The sequence below is a fragment of the Odontesthes bonariensis genome, chromosome 7 (assembly GCF_027942865.1).
Source record: "Odontesthes bonariensis isolate fOdoBon6 chromosome 7, fOdoBon6.hap1, whole genome shotgun sequence".
NCBI lineage: Eukaryota > Metazoa > Chordata > Actinopteri > Atheriniformes > Atherinopsidae > Odontesthes > Odontesthes bonariensis.
In genome coordinates, this window is record NC_134512.1 from 4,291,659 (window position 1) to 4,310,876 (window position 19,218).

At 40.0% G+C, this 19,218-nt stretch overlaps 1 protein-coding gene across 1 annotated transcript; it reads right to left on the reverse strand.

The window, feature by feature from the left end:
• Positions 1–244: 244 nt before the first annotated feature.
• tmem170a (transmembrane protein 170A) lies at positions 245–5,768 on the reverse strand. The gene is made up of 3 exons (XM_075470883.1): positions 5,405–5,768; positions 3,094–3,264; positions 245–1,726 (listed from the first exon to the last, which is right to left on the reverse strand). The coding sequence occupies exons 1-3, from the start codon at positions 5,514–5,516 to the stop codon at positions 1,596–1,598; spliced, it is 414 nt and encodes a 137-aa protein (XP_075326998.1). The 5' UTR covers positions 5,517–5,768; the 3' UTR covers positions 245–1,595.
• Between the last annotated feature and the right edge of the window lie 13,450 nt (positions 5,769–19,218).

Consider the following 19,218-nt stretch of genomic DNA (forward strand, 5'->3'; position numbering starts at 1 on the left):
GAGGGTGCAGCTGTAGAATCATCCTTTCTCAGACATACAGAGTACATATTAAGCATAAACTTATTGAAGGGTGTAGGAGCCACAGTCCCTGCCCTGTTTGGGCCCTCCTGCTCGTTTTTTCAGCCTCAGATGATGTTCAAAGTGAAGTGCTCACAGATTATCACACATTTAATTAAAAACCAAAAGGTCTTCACACCTGACAAAACAAACACAGTAGTTCTGAAAACCCTGAAATGGGTTGATGTTGCTTCACAAAATACATTTATTGAACAAGTTCACAAACAGCTTTGAGCTAGCAAAAGCAAAGTAAAAGCAGCCACTGAAGATCCATATAAGACAGGAAAATCACACCAAACAGCAATTCATTGGTCAGAATTCTACAAAGCTTCAAAAATAATTCTGAATATATACAAATCAGTTTCAGTTCCCAAAACCTGCTAAATATACCATTAATCAAATAAATTAAACCTCAAAAACGTCTGCATTAAAAGCAGAGAGAATCATTCTTGGAGCTGTAACCGCCGGCCGAGCCATCATCAGGACCCTGTTCCTGTGGAAAATGACCCGGAAACAAGTCGGACCCTCCAACTGCTGTAAGCAACAGACACTGACGGGCAGTCACACTGCAGGAACCGGAATGAAAGCACGAGGAAGACAAGCAGCCGTGTGCGGGACAGCCCCATCCAGCCGGAAAGCTGAGACTGGATCATCTCTCCAGAACCGGGGTTGGATTCGTCCCGTCTGAGTTACTGTGGAAACTTTGGGGGTCTGTCCAAACACTGAATGGAAACACATGGGTTCTTGTTGCTAAGTGACACTGCAGCGGGCTTACAGACCCCCGGGATGCTACACTCTGCACGCAAACACGTCCCTGAAGGTAAACGCAGCTTTGGAAGTTGGGAAATAGAAATTAAGGCCTCAGGAGATAAAGCACGAGTCTTGCATATAACGCTCATTTTCTGTTTAACAGTAATGCAGCCCGTCAGTCTGTCTGCTTCTCTTCATCACACACACACACTCATACACACACCCTGAGAGAGGTTAGTGTCATGCTGCTACCAAGCTGTAACCCCCGGCAACAGAGCAGCACCCTGCTGCCTTCACGCCCTGCACAGCTAACCACCAATGTCTTAAATAATCCTTCATAGCGTTATTCCCCCGTGGAATAAGCTGGGCACACGCTGCAGGGCACACGCTGCAGGGCACACGCTGCAGGGCACACGCTGCAGGGCACACGCTGCAGGGCACACGCTGCAGGGCACACGCTGCAGGGCACACGCTGCAGGGCACACGCTGCAGGGCACACGCTGCAGGGCACACGCTGCAGGGCACACGCTGCAGGGGGCACGGCTCACCCTGGGATGTGCACGCAGCATGAGGCTGTCCGAAATAATACTAACTTCTGGCTCCGCAGCCAATCACACGCCTCCAGAGTGGAGTAAAAGCTGATCTCGTGTATCACTACAAAATGACATCACGTGTTGGACTGCAGTGGTTTTGGTCCTTTGATTCACCAGGGATACCATGTTAACCTCCGGTTCTGTCCAGAGAGCGACCCAGCAGCATCAGGTCCAGCAAAGGTGGCCTCAGCACTGCTAAAGAGTGGCAAGTATCCTAAGGAAGGAGATGATGAGGACACAAAACGACTGTCCGACCCCAAAAACCAGAGCTTCCAGAGAGATCATCGTCTTCCCTGCTGCCTTGTACACTCCTGCTATGGCTGCACCTGAAGAGAGAAACAACACAAACATTTTACAGCTTTCATTAGTCTGCATGATGGAAGCTACTTTCACCACTTCAACCTAAACATTCCCCTTTCAAATGTTTTGGAGTTCATTATTAATTCACAGTAGTACAAGGAAAACAAGACATTTTACTGCTTTCTGCTAATTCTGATACGATAAAACTGCTCCATGCATTTGTTACTTCAGGATTGGACTACTGTAATTCTTTATTATTGGGCTGTCCCACATATTCTCTGAAAAGCCTTCAGTTGATCCAAAATGCTGCAGCCAGAGTTTTGATGAGAACTAACAGGAGAGATCATATTTCTCCAGTTTTAGCTTCTCTTCATTGGCTCCCTGTTAAATTCAGAATAGAATTTAAGATTCTTCTCCTTACATATAAAGCTCTTAATGACCGAGCTCCATCATATCTTAAAGATCTCAAGACTGCAGGTTTTCCCAGAGTTTCTAAAAGTAGAATGGGAGGCAGAGCCTTCAGTTATCAGGCCCCTCTCTGTGGAACCAGCTGCCAGTTTGGCTTCAGGAAGCAGACACCCTCTCTACCTTTAAGACCAGGCTTAAAACTTTCCTTTTTGATAAAGCTTATAGTTAGGGATGGCTCAGGTGATCCTGAAACATCCCATAGTTAAGCTGCTATAGGCCCAGACTGCTGGGGGAGCTCCCATGATGCACCTCTCCTCCCTCTGCTCTCTTTACTCTCCATGTACATGTGACATCATTGTCATCATTAACTTGTGTTTCTCTCAGGTATCCCTGGCCTGGTGTTATGGTGTTTATTGTCCCCTCTTTTCTTTCCTCTCAGCCCCCAGCTGGTCGCAGCACATGGCCGCCCTTCCTGTTTTTTTCACACAGAGAAGGTTCTGTTCCATCTCTGAACATTTGTAAATGGGCTTAGTGTCTGAATCTCTAAGAACTTCAGAGTCTGCAGAAACGTTCAGGTAGGTGTCAAAGTGAGTGCCAGGATGCAAAACAGAATACTGCACTGGATCAAGATGAGAAGTGTTGTCAGTGGTTTTAATGTTATGGCTGTGCAGATGCACATTTAGAATTCATAGCAATGTATGGCCTCCATTGTTTCAAGCCGATTTATTGAACCAGTCCAAAGTCTGCACACACCTACTCAGAGAAAATGAACGAGTAAGTGGGTCCAACTTTTCTGCTGGAGCCAAATCATGACCCAAATCAAGTCAGAGTAATGTAAGACATAATGATAAGACCTCCTAATGATACAAAGACAACGCATGTGGTGACAGGCGGGAAGAAAAACTCCGTTCTGACCAGACTGAGATCAGGATGTGAGACGACACACTGGACTGTGACACTCCTACTACAAGAAATGTATCCTTACTGGTGAGGACTCCCCCACAAAGTGGTCCCACGATGCCCATGAGGAGGATGGCTATGGGCATGAAGCGGGCCATCTTGTGCTGGCGCAGTGTGGCGAGTGAGAGCAAGGCAGCAGGGAGGTGGAAGATCAGAGAGGAGACGGCTGCCCACAGAAACACCCCATACCACATCTCTGGAAAACACACAAGATGCAGTTATACTTCTCATGATGACAGTCCCAGTTCCACTCACATACAGCTCAGCAGCACACTGCAGAGACCCAGGCACAGGAGGTGATTAGTGGGGCTGTACTGTCTCCCTGTAGCTCCTCTTAGCAGAGATCCCTTTCAGCTACAGTGATTGCTAAATGAGAAGCTTAAAAAATAAATCAATTAACAAAATAGTGTACGTACAAAAATAATTCATTTGTTTCCACACATGTGGCAAGGCTTCCATGTACAAGTGTGAAGTGGAGTGAGCCATATGCCGTGGTTTCATTTCTACAGATCTCCACCCAGCTGATCCTTGTGGAAACAGAGGGAGTTATGTGTTAAGTCAAAGTCAGGTTTATTTGTAGCACATTTCATGTACAAACCATTCAAAGTGCTTCACATAAAATAAAAGCATTGCAGCAGGGAGTGGAAGAGGCATTGAAAATACATAAAAGAATAGAAAGAGAAACAAATAAAATAATTTAAATGATTAAAAACAAGCAACAGTCTGGATAAGTTCAAAGATAGCGTGCAGATTTCATGCATAGACACATGAGAACAGAAATGTTTTTAACCTGGATTTAAAAATGTCTACATTTGGTGAAAGTTTAATCTCCACTGGCAGTTTGTTCCACTTGTTTGCAGCAGAACAGCTAAATGCTGCTTCTCCATGTTTAATCTGGACTCTGGACTGGACCAGCTGACCTGAGTCCTTGGATCTAAGAGCTCTGCTAGCTTTATATTCTCTGAACATATCACAGATGTATTTTGGGCCGAAACCGTTCTGGGATTTGTAAACCATCAGCAGGCTTTTAAAATCTATTCTGTGACTGACTGGAAGCCAGTGTAAAGATTTTAAAACTGGTGTGATGTGTTCAGTTCTCTTCGGGTTAAAACTCCACTACCATCAGGAACAACTGAGGCACACACACGGGGAGAATGCAGAGGCAGGTGGTGAAACAGCTGTCCCAGACGACAGATGAAAAACTTGTGAGGATATGTAAAACAGTAGTCCTCATTTCTGACAGAAACAGAAAGTTAGGATGATCACTGACCTATGCCTACTAACCAACCAGCAGGAATGCAACATGAGGTGGCACTGCAGGGGGCACTGTGTAAAAACCATGAAGAAGGAAGCCAAAGAAGCTAAACACAACTTGTGAAAGTCAAAGAGAGAAAATGTGGTTGAGCTGCAGCAAATTCTGCTCCAAGAAACTGTTTGAAAGATGGAAAGAAACAGGAAGTGCAACATGGTGGTTAGCACCATCACCTCACAGGAAAAGCGTTCCTGGTTGGAGTCCCAGCCCGTGACCCGAAACTGACCCTAGGAGTGGCCCTATGATGGACTGGTGACCCGGCCAGGTGTACCCCACCTCTAGCGCAATGGCAGCTGATATAAGCCTAGTCATTCATCTTTACTAAATACAGTATAAATGGAATTGAATGTCCTCACTTTGCCTGTGATACTCAGCTATTCATTCAGTGAAGTGTTCATCCAAATAAGCCAGGTTCACCGCGGGTACTCCTACATCCGCTGCCGGATGTGGAAGGCCAACTCCAAGGTGGTGTCAGAGCAGGTGGAGGCGTTAAGAGACTGACGGAATGTGAGCTCTCTGGGCAGAGGAAAGCAGTCTGTGGCCCGTCAGACTCCCACATACAGCCAAGTGTTCGTCCTCAGAGCACTCCGACCACAACTCAAGACTGCGGTGATCAACTTTACAAGAACCGAAATGAGCCCAGTCAACTTCAGCAGTCACACACCACAGAAGTAACATCTCAATAGCCCACAATAACGTACTGTTAGGATCTTCAATCATATGAATCTATATGAATCGTTCAGGATTGTAAACAAGCACCACAACCACAACTGTCAAACACCAAACCGCATAAAAGCCGCGTAGAAGAAGCAAAAAGTCAGCTAGCTTGATTAAAGTAGGCTACCCAAACAATGCTAGCGTCCTACATATAACAATCAACGATGGGCGCGAAGTTTAACGTTTACCTCGCTAGTTAAAATGAAAACACTTCACCTGTTTGTCCTGTGACCTGAATGGCACCCAAGTCAATTATTTTAACACTTATTTGTGTGTAAAGCCAACGAGCTACCACACATGAGCCTACCTGAGAAGTCGCTGAGAGACGTGTCGTTGCCTCTCATGGTGGCATTTTTTCTCGGTACTAAATTCAAACCGAGGATTTGCTGGACAAAACCTATCTCGTACTTGTCTTGCATGTCTCACGGAGATATCAGAAACTGATCAATAGACGTATAACCTTAAGAGTCCATGTAGACCTCACTCGGTCGGCGTTGACGTCACTGAAACGCCCCATCCCCGGCGCCGTGAAAGCTGACGTCAAAATAAAAGCAAACTTCCCGTTAAACTTATTCACACTCCTTAAATTTCAAAATAACTAATGAACAAAATTAAAAATATTTATATATAAAGGGAGTAACGGGGTTATCCCGTTGTTCGTTATCCTAGCAACACAAAGCCGTGAAAATTCTGAGTGGATGACAGCTGACGTACTTTATCAGAACTTCACATCCCAGCACAATCTCAACGGACCAGTTCAACGTTTTTTTTTCTACAAAATAAAAAAAACAGTATATTATATATGATATAATAATTCTACAATGGAGAATGTAAAAAATGTATATTTTTAGACTTGATTATTAATATGTTACAATATATATTTCTCTATATCTCACTTTAATTTCATCTAAATGGCTCCGGTGTAGTCTGGGGCCATCAATACAAATCACTGGAGTTCCAGCACCAGGCAGCTGTAGTAGTGCTTTTATTTTACTGCTCCAAGCCTAATTTTAGTCATGATTTAAAATGAGCTATTTTTAATTAAGGGAAGCAGGGGTATGTTGTCACTGATAACTTCTGCTCAACAGGTGGTATTTCAAATATCCAAATAGTTATTTTATGCGAAAACATATTCTAATTCAATTCAATTCAATTCAGTTTAGCGCCAAATTATATGTGACCTGATCCACTTAGGTGAAGTTAGTTTTACGTTGGATATTCGACAGACATTCGCAAGCAAGCCACTCCAACATTTCAAGTGCACCCGTATTGCAGACTTTACAGTAAACACACGGAGAGGACGACTGCAGCGTGTTCCAACTTCCTGTTTTCAAAATAAAATAAAAATGAAAAAAATGTGATATTTAAAGCAGAGATGAGCGACTGTGTATAAAATTATTGAAAAATATGAACAGATCTAAAATGTAAAAATAAAAGGCGTATCTCATGTAGCAGGTGTAGTTATATGATCCCGCACTGATTTGGAGTCAATTGATCACATGACCTGGAAGCTATTGAGCAAAAAGACTAATATTTAAATATAAAAATTCATTAAAAATATGAACAGATCTAAAATGTAAAAATAAAAGGCGTATCTCATGTAGCAAGTGTAGTTATATGATCCCGCACTGATTTGGAGTCAATTGATCACATGACCTGGAAGCTATTGAGCAAAAAGACTAATATTTACATATAAATATTAATAAAAAATATGAACAGATCTAAAATGTAAAAATAAAAGGCGTATCTCGTGTAGCAGGTGTAGTTACATGATCCCATACTGATTTGGAGTCAACTGATCACATGACCTGGAAGCTATTGAGCAAAAAGACTAATATTTACATATAAAAATTCATTAAAAATATGAACAGATCTAAAATGTAAAAATAAAAGGCGTATCTCGTGCAGCCAGTGTAGCTACATGACCCCAAACTCGTAGGCCTTTGAATGATTTAATTGTAACACACACTAATTCAGACAGACTTTAACATCAGTTTTTTTTTATTAGAACCAGCATTTTAGCTGTATTCTGTGTACTCGAGAGGAGGATGTGTTACTAAGTTTACATCGTCGGCTTAACCGTTTTTTGTTTTTTTTCCTATTTGCACAAGGGACATTTCCAGGTTTTGTCCTTGGCATCTTCTATGTCAATGCACAGACATGAACCATGGAACCACCGGTCACAGTCATCACATTGGATCTGTTTAATTTAAAACATATTTTTTTAAATGTATTATTATTTGACACCTAAATCATTTTGTTTTCATAGCTATATAACAATTCAACATGTCTTTAACTGTTTTTCAAGTACTCACCCATTGTACAATGGCAGTTCCTGGTCCTGCTGGCTTGAAGGTAGCACACATAGCACAGCAGTTTTGATCATCAAAGACTAAAAAGAAAAACATTTATTAAATTATATATACCTCCTTTCTATATTGTTTTTGATTTGTATGCTTAATTAACCTTTACCTGATGCCTCCAGGATGTGAAGAGCCAGATCTCTCCTCTCCTTCTCCATTCCTTTTTTAGATGTGCTGAAGTTCATGTCAGGGATGTTTGGGAAAGCCTTTAACAGGGCTTTTGCCATCTAAACAACATCAAATGTAGGTACTTACAATAATAATGGGGGGCATATAATGAATTACATACACTCATGATCACTATCCAAAAAATTGTTATCTCTATTCACACTATAATTTGTACATTTGCAGATATTGGTTCACATCAATTCATCTGTCCCAAGAAAAATTCCTACCTCACATATAATGAAAAGAAATAGTTTTCGGCTTACCTTTACAACAATGACACCACAGCTGCTTCCATCTTGTTGGAATGAATGGGACATAACCCCCCCTTTCCACTTGACATCCACCCATTCTGTCTTTCCATGACAAGTGCGCCTCATCATGAAGTACTCCCTGAATAAAGTTTATATTCATCATTCTCTGTAAATTCTAGTCCCTCGTGTCTAGACATTATCACACACATTTGCAACAACTCAATGAATAACCAATGATTTCATTAATTACACATACTTATTCATTATCACCATTTTCAGATCAACCCCCAAGATGGAGATACACTATTCAATTGTATGAACTGTTTTCAAATCTAAATTAAATTAAAATGAACTTGTTAAGGATGCAGAGCAACATCCTTCCAATGTTTGCATCCTGCATGGATTTAAACTAGTCACACTAACGGAAACAGGAAGACACAGATAGTTATGTTAACACCTAGCAAAATAGAAAAGGTTTCCTCTGTTAGCTCTGACTACAAAACATGTATTTATGCTTCAATTGATAACATTTTTAACTGACATTGCTGCAGATGTAAAACATGTACCGTGGGTCATTTTTATAATCTATTTTACAAGTGAAGTCATAGCTTTTAGGTCTGATCATTGAATGCAATTGTATAAATCACTGGCTTTAGATCTTTGATCAAGATTTTGACCCATATCATGTCATATTTACCTCTGCCAAGGAGGTTATGTTTTCTCCAGGGTTTGTTTGTTTGTTTGATTCTTTATCATTGGGAGATAGGGCTGTTTTCAGCATATGTGCATGTAGCTCCCCAATAAATGGCCAGGGTGCTTAGTAAAAAAAATACATAATAAGTTCCAAAAAGGTTCTACAACATATCAAAAATTGATCCGGATCCTGCCAAAATTCAAGATACTGGGATCCAGAACAAGAAAAAATAGGGGACCTTTTGAATTTTGATCACTGCAAGGGAACAAATTATTTTATATGTTGCCAAAATATCAATGCTAAAGGAAGTCTTTGCTCTTCGAGTGCTTTTCTAGTTTCCCTTTCAGAATTATATAATCCCAGCTATTGATCATTAAAAGAGCCTTGGCATGTGACCCATTGAATGAAAACAGGTACACTTTATGTGATAACATTTGTAACATAAACTGAAAGTAGCTTCAAATTCATCTACCGGATTCTTTTAGCGGCAGCTTGTGAGGCTTTCAGCTCCAATCTCTTTTGTGCTGGATCCACCAGGTACACTGTGCTGGTTTCTGCATGCATGTACTGTGAAAAAACAAAAACTAAACGATGTCAAACTACAAAATTTGTGGCCCAAAATGTTGAGTGCCACATTGTGATGGAAATATGTGTGATATTCATATTGTGAATTTAGGCAGCAGCATGGCTCCTAATCAGTACTGTCAGTTGCTTTCTGCCTGTCTGCCCCTGTGTCTCTCTTTGTCTGTTTCACTGTGCTATGCACTCATCTTTGTGGTTATTTCACAGTCAATGTACCTTACTACATGGCTCATGGCAATATCAATATTTTTGTGTAATTACTTGGGAGATGATATGCATTTAAGGACAAAAATCATGAGATCAAGATCCAAAATTTACAAACCAGCAAGTTCCAGTGGTTATTGTTGACCAGCACAAATGATAGGACAGCTCCAAATTGAGTGAAGTTCACCTACAATTGGAGTAATTACATATTAATTATAATAATCACTGAATCAAAATAAAAATTCTGAGACAAACTAATATTTCACTTGTGACAACGGTATTTCTGTCTCATACCAGTTTTGGTGTTATATTTAAGAATTTCTTCATTATTTTTTATGCTCAGGAATGAGTCAATAGTCAAAATAATTCATAGGGTGATTATGCAATCGTGCTAGGTCTTACTCATCATGGACAAACACACACACACACGCACACACACACACACACACACACACACACACACACACACGCACACACACGCACGCACACACACACACACACACACACACACACACACACAAACACATCTTTACCTTTCGAAGACTTTGTTGAGGCAACTTTTCCCTGTCACCAAACAGAATACATCCTGCTGTATAATGGCTCATTAAATAAATGGTGTCCATCATATTTAATGTGTGGGCAAAAACATGAAGCAGGCCCTCAATAACCTGATGGAAACAGCAAATTGATTGTCCAATCAATAACTGTAAACAGTCTCAAATGGGATGACATATGACTTACTTTACAGGCTTTACAGTTTAATTATCAAAATAATTCATAATGCTTAAGCTCAAAACATCAATGACAGTTTAAATAGAACATTTGCACAATTCATACATACCTCCCCTGTCAACCACTGGTGTGGTCTAAGTATGCACAGCTCTGAGTGGTGGATAAGGAGGTTCTGCCCCTTCATCTGTGAGGGAATCACAGCAACAACCACCTCGTTGTCCCTTTTTCGTCACAGTGCGGTTAACTGCAAATCAGGAAAAAATAAAAGTGTAGGTTCTAAATGTGTTTGGATTGGGGGTTGTACAAAGATGTATTTATAAGCCTATGTTAATTAGGGCCTGTCACCTGGCGGTGTGAAGCCCTATGGTGTCTGATAGGATTATTAGTATGGCCCTATAATAATAATGACTAATTAATTTTCACATATAACAATACATTTACAAAACCTCACCTGTTTGTCTTTGTCTCTGTGATCCTGTTTGAGTTTTACTGTCTTGATCTTGCTCTTGGGTTTAGTTATTGTTTTTGGTGGATTGAAGTACTTGGATTTTGACCGTCCAGCAGAGCTATTGCGCCTGCTCCAGTTCTCAGTGGGGTCATCATCTGACTTGCCTGAAGTTGTATTGAGTTTGTCCAAAATCTGCTCTGGAAGATTTTGTTGAATGATGTGCTCAATATATCTTCCCTGTATTGAGGCACACATTTTGGACACAAACTCTGCTGGTCGCAAGTACCTCTTGTTTTGCAGGATGGAATGCTTAACTAAACTAAACCACAGCTCAACGTGGCAGTTTGTATCTCTTGTTTTATGATTTCCAGGACTTATTTTAATTTTTGTCTTCATGTGCCCTGACAGATCGCCAAGAAGCAAACCACTCCATAAAGGAAAGATCCCCATGTAGTTTTTAAGGAGCACATTGATAATACCAGGACAGTGGTACTGGTTTTTTGTGCCAACAGCATTCTCAGAAAGGACATCACATTCTGCTTGGTCCCTTTGGAGTTGAAAAACTTGTGTGAAAGGTGACTTTCCAATAATGGTGTTTCCAGTTTTGTCAAAAATTAGCTTCTCACCTTCCATCATTTGGTCACTTCCTTCCACCTTAAGGCCCTTGTTTTCCAAAACACACACATCGAGATACCTTTTGCTCTGGTTCACCACTTCCTTGTCCTCCTCTGAGTCAAAAAGCACGCACATTTGATAAAAAACCTCCACAGCCGTCTTCATGCTTGTGCAGTTGAGAAGGTAAGCAAAGGTGTATAGGGCATATTCCTTTATGCCTTTGTCTGTGGTTTTCTTCACCAATGCTTGTAATAATGCCTTCAAAATGTGGGCAGAGCAAAGATGAAGCACTGTAAAGGTTGGAATTTCTTTGGTTTGTCCCATTCCAATTTCGTATGCTCTGTCAAGGTAGACAGAAACATTTTCTTTGTTGAATGCCAGAAGCACACTGTTAATCATAGCCCAGCTGTGATCTGTCTCAACCTGTGCTATTTGTTTTTTAGTTTTGTTTGATATTTTTCTTTTAAATTCCATAAGCCAGTGTGATATAGCAGGAACTGAATGGCTGTTTGACACAAGTTCTGTGACAGGTAGGGGAGGGCTGTCCTTGCCCATGCCAGGCAAAACTAGAGCATAATACAGAACTTTCTTGTTTTGCTCTGGTATTTTCTGGACAACACTGCCTGTAGCATCAAGGTAGAGGGTGACATGTGATGTTTTTTTTAGGTGTTCAGTCAGAATGTTAAGTCCACCCTCTGTGTACAAATGTAGAGCAAATGGATCAATTTGTAGGTGCTGAAGATAACCTTTAAATGATGCATGACTGCTGCTCTCCCGGATTAATTTTTGAGTGAGCATTAGTTCCAGCAATACATCGTTGTGAAGCCTTGAACTCTTCTTCACTTCAGAGGATATTTTCTTTAAAACATCCTTGGTCATGCTGCGAGTTATGTTGCCAGCTGTTATTTCGTCAACCGGTGTATTTTTCAGCATGCTGTAATGGAAATTGCTGACACCTTTGGTTATAGCTTTTGCTATTTTTCCTCTTCGCAGGTACTTTGCTGGTCGAAATCTCCTTTGGTTTTTTCTGTGTGTAACAGTTCCATTGCGAATCACTTGAAAACTTATTTTTGTATCTGTTGATTTTGGCTTGTTTCTTTTAGAGAAAAGGTAGACAGCAGCACACTCATCAAAAGTGCATTTTGCTTTTGCACTGAAATAGTGGCATTTCTTTTTGTGGCTAAGACTTTTTTTAACATGCTGGTATTTAAACACAAGTGTGCAACATGGGTTCTCTTTCAAAAACTCATGATATAATGTGTCTGTCCATGGAGATCTGAGTTTATTCATGTCATGTTTTGGTTTTATTTTGTCCCATTTTTTTTTGTTATAGAAATTTTGAATTTTTTTCTTCCTGGTTTGCAATGTCTGTAATCAATCTCTTCATCCTGTGCACCTTCATCATCCACTGAACTGTTACCTCCTTCTGCTGCTGTGTCTCCAGAGTAACTCTCCTCCTCTTTGTCTTTCTTACCGTCTGTCTTTCCCTTTCCATGGCTTTTCTTTGCCTGTTCTTTTGTGTCATCTACAATGAAAACAATTGTTTTGCTTATGATGAAACAAGTTTAAAGTTACAATATTTTTTTCTTTCTTAAGTTTCAAGTTATAACATCATAAGTTGGTTTTAGGTTATAACGTAATAAGTTAGCATCTTCTGATAACGCCAACTAAGGCATGGTAGCAATACGCTTCCGTACAACACAATTATTGAGTAAAAAGAAAATTCATTTCCTCCGTAAAATGTGTCCGCGAGCTGTGAGTTGGTAGCTGTTGTTGCCGTTTCCAAATTATAAGTGGAAGCAATATGACATTATGTAGTATTTCAGAAAAAAAACCTTTATATCTACAAAGATTAAGTAACCTTGTAAAGTAAAAGAAGTTTGGCATTGTCAATAGTAAACAATGTGTCCTTATAACAATAGGCAATGTGCGCAAAATTACTGTATCGATGTGCTTTATGTAAGCCTGTACTACTGTATCGATGTACTGTATGTACCATGTAGATGTATGATATGTATATACAGTATGTATACAGTATGTTTAGTATGCATGACATTTCCTCCCATTCCCTTACATCATAAAATAAAATAAAAAAATATCATAAAAAATTCTAAAATAGAAAACTAATATCACATATCAGTATTATCGTTAAAATACTTTTTTTTAAATAGTTTTTCACCATCCCCCATGTCTGTCAGTCGTGCGCGCATGCGCACACATGCACACGACCGCAAGACCAGGTCATGCTGGACACACCTGCACGATCACACCTATGACATATCCTCCCATTCACTTACATTGTAAACACTTGAATAAAAAAAGAATATCGTAAAAAAATCTAAAATAGAAAATTAATATCACATATCAATGTTTGAGTTCCATACACACATACCTGCAAGAAGCACTGCTGTCTGGACTCCTCGTCTGTCCTCCCTCCAGATGATTTTCAGCCAATTTGTGTACTCTTTTTTGGTGGTTTGAAACACATCAAGTGTGACTGATGTCCAAATATCTGATGGGATATTTATCTCACAAACATGATAATGCATAAAAGACCGGACATGGCTTCTCTCCCCCCAGCTTTTTCCCACATGTCTGTGGTCCTCTGTCTCTGCCCTTTTTTGAAGCGCCCCATATTCAAGCCCACAGTTAACAAATTGTTACAGAAGACTGTATTACTTCATCCGTCAGCCTCTAGTCTCCTAAAAGTCACCCCCGGGGCCGTAACAAGACACCGTCTTTTTTTATTACCGTAACTCTTGAACCATTATCGCAGTCAAAACAATTAAAACTGTTTCCGAAAGCAGATACTCTGCGCTTTTCAGTGATATACGGCCCGTTACGGTAATCCCAGACGAAGCGTCAAAGCAGCTCCGAGAAAGCCGAAGTTTTCGTGTTTTTTACATGTCTTTCATCATGTTTTATCCATGTGTCTTTTAATGTGTTATTTTCCGAGGGTTTCACTTTTTATTTAATTTCTGTTATTTCTACATTTTTACATTTTAGATCTGTTCATGTAAATATTACGTATTATTTACATGAACAGATAAATATTAGTCTTTTTTACACCAACGACTGCACCTCAAGAGACCCGTCTGTTAAACTCCTGAAGTTTGCAGATGACACAACAGTCATCGGCCTCATCCGGGACGGTGATGAGTCTGCATACAGACGGGAGGTTGAACGGCTGGTCTGCTGGTGTGGTCAGAACAATCTGGAGCTGAACACGCTAAAAACAGTGGAGATGACAGTGGACTTTAGGAGAAGCCCCCCCACTCTGCCACCCATCACCATCACCAACAACGCAGTGTCTGCTGTGGAATCCTTCAGGTTTCTGGGCCCCACAATCTCTCAGGACCTGAAGTGGGAGACCAACACAGTCACTACCATCAAAAAGGCACAGCAGAGGTTGTACTTCCTGCGGCAGCTCAGGAAGCTCAACCTACCTAAGGAGCTGCTGATCCAGTTTTACACCGCCATTGTTCAGTCTGTTCTCTGTTCATCCATCACCGTTTGGTTCGGATCAACCACCAAACAGGAAAAAAACAGACTGCAACGGACAATAAGGTCTGCAGAGAAGATTATTGGTGTCAGCCTGCCCTCCATCCAGGATCTGTACCTGTCCAGAGTCAGGAAACGGGCAGGTTACATCTCTGCAGACCCATCACACCCTGGACACAAACTGTTTAAACTCCTCCCTTCTGCAAGGCGCTACAGAACTCTGTACGCCAAAACAACAAGACACAGGAACAGTTTCTTCCCTCAGGCTGTCTCTGTGTTAAACAGCTAAAACCGGACTTCAGTGTTTCATCCTTGCACCATGCACCAATTTGCACTTCTGATTTAATCTTGTTCTATGTCTATTTTTTTGTCTATTTTTTTGTAATTGTTGCACTAAAGAGAGTGAGGTGTAACCGGAGTCAAATTCCTCGTGTGTGTCCACATACCTGGCAATAAAAAGCGATTCTGATTCTGATTCTGATTTTTGCTCAATAGCTTCCAGGTCATGTGATCAATTGACTCCAAATCAGTATGGGATCATGTAACTACACTTGCTACATGAGATACGCCTTTTATTTTTACATTTTAGATCTGTTCATATTTTTTATTAATATTTATATGTAAATATTAGTCTTTTTGCTCAATAGCTTCCAGGTCATGTGATCAATTGACTCCAAATCAGTGCGGGATCATGTAACTACACCTGCTACATGAGATACGCCTTTTATTTTTACATTTTAGATCTGTTCATATTTTTAATGAATTTTTATATGTAAATATTAGTCTTTTTGCTCAATAGCTTCCAGGTAATGTGATCAATTGACTCCAAATCAGTGTGGGGTCATGTAACTACACCTGCTACATGAGATACGCCTTTTATTTTTACATTTTAGATCTGTTCATATTTTTCAATAACTTTATACAGTCGCTCATCTCTGCTTTAAATATCACATTTTTTTCATTTTTATTTTATTTTGAAAACAGGAAGTTGGAACACGCTGCAGTCGTCCTCTCCGTGTGTTTACTGTAAAGTCTGCAATACGGGTGCACTTGAAATGTTGGAGTGGCTTGCTTGCGAATGTCTGTCGAATATCCAACGTAAAACTAACTTCACCTAAGTACCTGACTCAGCAAAATGAGTCACAGTGACCCAAATGTCAAAATTGAGATTTTGGTATCAAAAGAAAGGAATGGAAATAAGCTTTAAAATGATACCATAGTCAAAGTCATACGTTGGATGGTTTTCAAAATATGGCCATTTGATTTATGATCTTCCACCCTTTTTTTACGATTGAAAATCGCGTTTAAAGTTTTTTGCCCGTTTTTTTGTAGATAGCTTTCAAAATCCTGTGAATTTAAGGGCATAAACTCTTTATCTTAAAGCTTAATTTTACCAAAGGCATTTGTACACATATAAAATGGTATTAAACCAGACTGAAGCCCAAATGATTAGAAAATATTTATTTTATTTCTACGATTAGTTTAGGCTACACCAACACAGATAGCTAGTTTGACAGAGTGATGGCTGGACCAATCGCGTGCACCAGTCACTCGAAACGTGACTTCCCGCCTATTGTGGGCCTTTGTGTCACTGTGTGTTTACATTTTTAAGCATTTTGATTGGTTTTATGAAGTGAGCAGAGATAGAGACGTTTCAGAGGTAAAGGGAAATCCTCAGAGGTAATAGGAACGGTAGACGTTAACGGGAGAGGAGTCGATGAATTTTTTCAACCTGTTAAATTTTAATGCATTTAATACAACTTGCAAGTCAACTTGAATTGTCATTTACGTGCCTTTCCTCAATTATATGGACTATACAACTTTGGGAGATTGTTTTTTAATGTCTATTCTTTGAAATTAGCTTTAAAAAAAAATGTTTTTTTTAATCCATTGTTTTTTCACGTTATCTGCCCGTACCTCAAAATAGAACGTTGCGACTTCCGACTCGTTTCGCCAGAGCGGGTCACATGTCATCTCAAGGCACTTAAATAACAAAGTCCAATTCAAGCCAACTGGAGTTCAATTTATTGTAATCAGAATTAATTTCAAAATAATCCAATTCATTCATATAGAGCCAATTCAAAAACAATTTCCTAGCTAAGGAAACCAACAGATTGCACCAAAACTTGTCTTGTCCGATCTCCCGTCCTGAGCGTGCCTGAGGCGACTGTGGAGAGGAACGACTCCCTTTTAACAGGAAGAAACCTCTGGCAGAACCAGACTCAGGAAGGGTGGCCATCCGCCTCGACCAGCTGGGGTTTGAGAAGACAGAAAAGGGGGGACAACAAACACTGCAACACCATTCAAAGGATACCTGTTGGAACAGGGAAACACGAGTTAATGACCACAATAATGTCACATGTACATAATGTCATTTGAGAAATTGAACAGGGGAAAAAGAGAGTAAAGTGAGGAAAGGTGTGACAGATGAGGCCCCCCAGCAGTCTGGGCCTATAGCAGCTTAACTATGGGATGTTTCAGGATCACCTGAGCCATCCCTAACTATAAGCTTTATAAAAAAGGAAAGTTTTAAGCCTGGTCTTAAAAGTGGAAAGGGTGTCTGCTTCCCGGACATTTACTGGCAGCTTATTCCACAAGAGAGGGGCCTGATAACTGAAGGCTCTGCCTCCCATTCTACTTTTAGAAACTCTGGGAACCTCAAGTAAACCTGCAGTTTGGGAACGAAGTGCTCTGTTAGGAAAATATCTTACAATGAGATCTTTAAGATATGATGGAGCTCGGTCATGAAGAGCTTTATATGTAAGGAGAAGAATCTTAAATTCTATTCTGAATTTAACAGGGAGCCAATGAAGAGAAGCTAAAACTGGAGAAATATGATCTCTCCTGTTAGTTCTCATCAAAACTCTGGCTGCAGCATTTTGGATCAACTGAAGGCTTTTCAGAGAATATGTGGGACAGCCCAATAATAAAGAATTACAGTAGTCCAATCTTGAAGTAACAAATGCATGAATTAGTTTTTCTGCATCACTCTGAGACAGGATGTTCCTGATTTTAACAATATTACGAAGATGAAAGAAGGCAGTCCTAGAAACCTGTTTTATATGCGAGTCAAATGATAAATTCTGGTCAAAAATAACTCCAAGGTTCCTCACACGAGAAGCCAAGGAAATACCATCTAGAGTAACTATATCGCTAGATAATTTCTCCCTGAAACGCTCAGGTCCAAAGATAACGACTTCAGTTTTGTCTGAATTTGGAAGCAGACAGTTCTGAGTCATCCAGGTCTTTATGTCTTTAAGACATGCTTGTAGTCTGACCAACCTATTGGGTTCATCTGGTTTTATAGATAAGTACAACTGGGTATCATCAGCATAGCAATGGAAATTTATGCCATGCTGTCTAATAATGTTACCTAATGGAAGCATGTATAAAGTGAAAAGAATCGGTCCGAGCACAGAACCCTGAGGAACTCCATGACTTACTCTGGTGTGTGAGGAAGATTCTTCATTTACAAGAACAAACTGAAATCTATCAGATAAATATGACTTAAACCAGCCTAATGCAGTTCCTTTAATCCCAATAACATGTTCAAATCTGTGTAATAAGATACTGTGATCGACCGTATCAAATGCAGCACTGAGATCCAACAGGACAAGCACAGACACAAGTCCGCTATCAGAGGCTAAGAGGAGATCATTGGTAACTTTCAGCAGTGCAGTTTTTGTGCTATGATGCACTCTGAATCCTGACTGAAACTCTTCAAACAGATTATTTCTGTGTAAATGATCACAAAGCTGAGCTGCAACTATTTTTTCAAGAACTTTAGACATAAAAGGGAGATTGGATGTAGGTCGATAATTAGCTAACACTTCTGAATCAAGAGTAGGTTTTTTAAGTAAAGGTTTAATTACAGCAACCTTAAAAGGCTGAGGTACATATCCTGTCAACAAAGACAGATTGATCAAATCCAATATGGAAGTGTCAATTAATGGGAAAATCTCCTTGAACAGTCTGGTTGGGATTCTGTGGTCAGCTTCCTGATCTCACATGGTCAGTCACTCTATTCAAAAGTTAAAAAAAAAAAAAAAAACAGTAATCTTATATATATATATATATATATCTATATATATCTTTGTTTGCTAAATTATTTGGCATTTCCTCTCAGCAGAGGAACATCACATTTATGCTTCCGTGGCAGTTCTCTGATAACCAAATTGTGGCATCTAGCTCACATTGGCACATATATACCAAACCGTCACACCTTACAACTAGATGTAGAGATATAAATCATGCTCTAAACCTGGAAAACTATATATACATTTGGCAAAGGTCTGTTCCTCAAGGGACAAGTGTAAAAGCCTTGATGTTTATAATTTTTCAAAAAAAGATTGTTGCAGATGAAACAAATGGATCCAAGATACTTTCACATCTGCCATTCGTGTTAGAACTGGATGTACAAACCAGGTTTGGTGCAATCGGTTAGAGGACCATTCAAAATGTTACAAAAAAAAAATCCCACAGGATTCACAATTAACACTTTGTTCTTGTTGATAATCAAATGTGAGCACTGAGCCACTGATGGGGTCAGTTGTCAACAGCTCG

Coding starts and splice junctions, on each gene's coding strand:
- tmem170a (XM_075470883.1), bottom strand. CDS start 5,516: ATGCAAGACAAGTACGAGATAGGTTTTGTCCAGCAAATCCTCGGTTTG. Junction 3,265..5,404: donor GTCTCTCAGCGACTTCTCAG/GTAGGCTCATGT, acceptor TGTGTTTTCCAG/AGATGTGGTATGGGGTGTTT. Junction 1,727..3,093: donor TTGTGGGGGAGTCCTCACCA/GTAAGGATACAT, acceptor TTCTCTCTTCAG/GTGCAGCCATAGCAGGAGTG.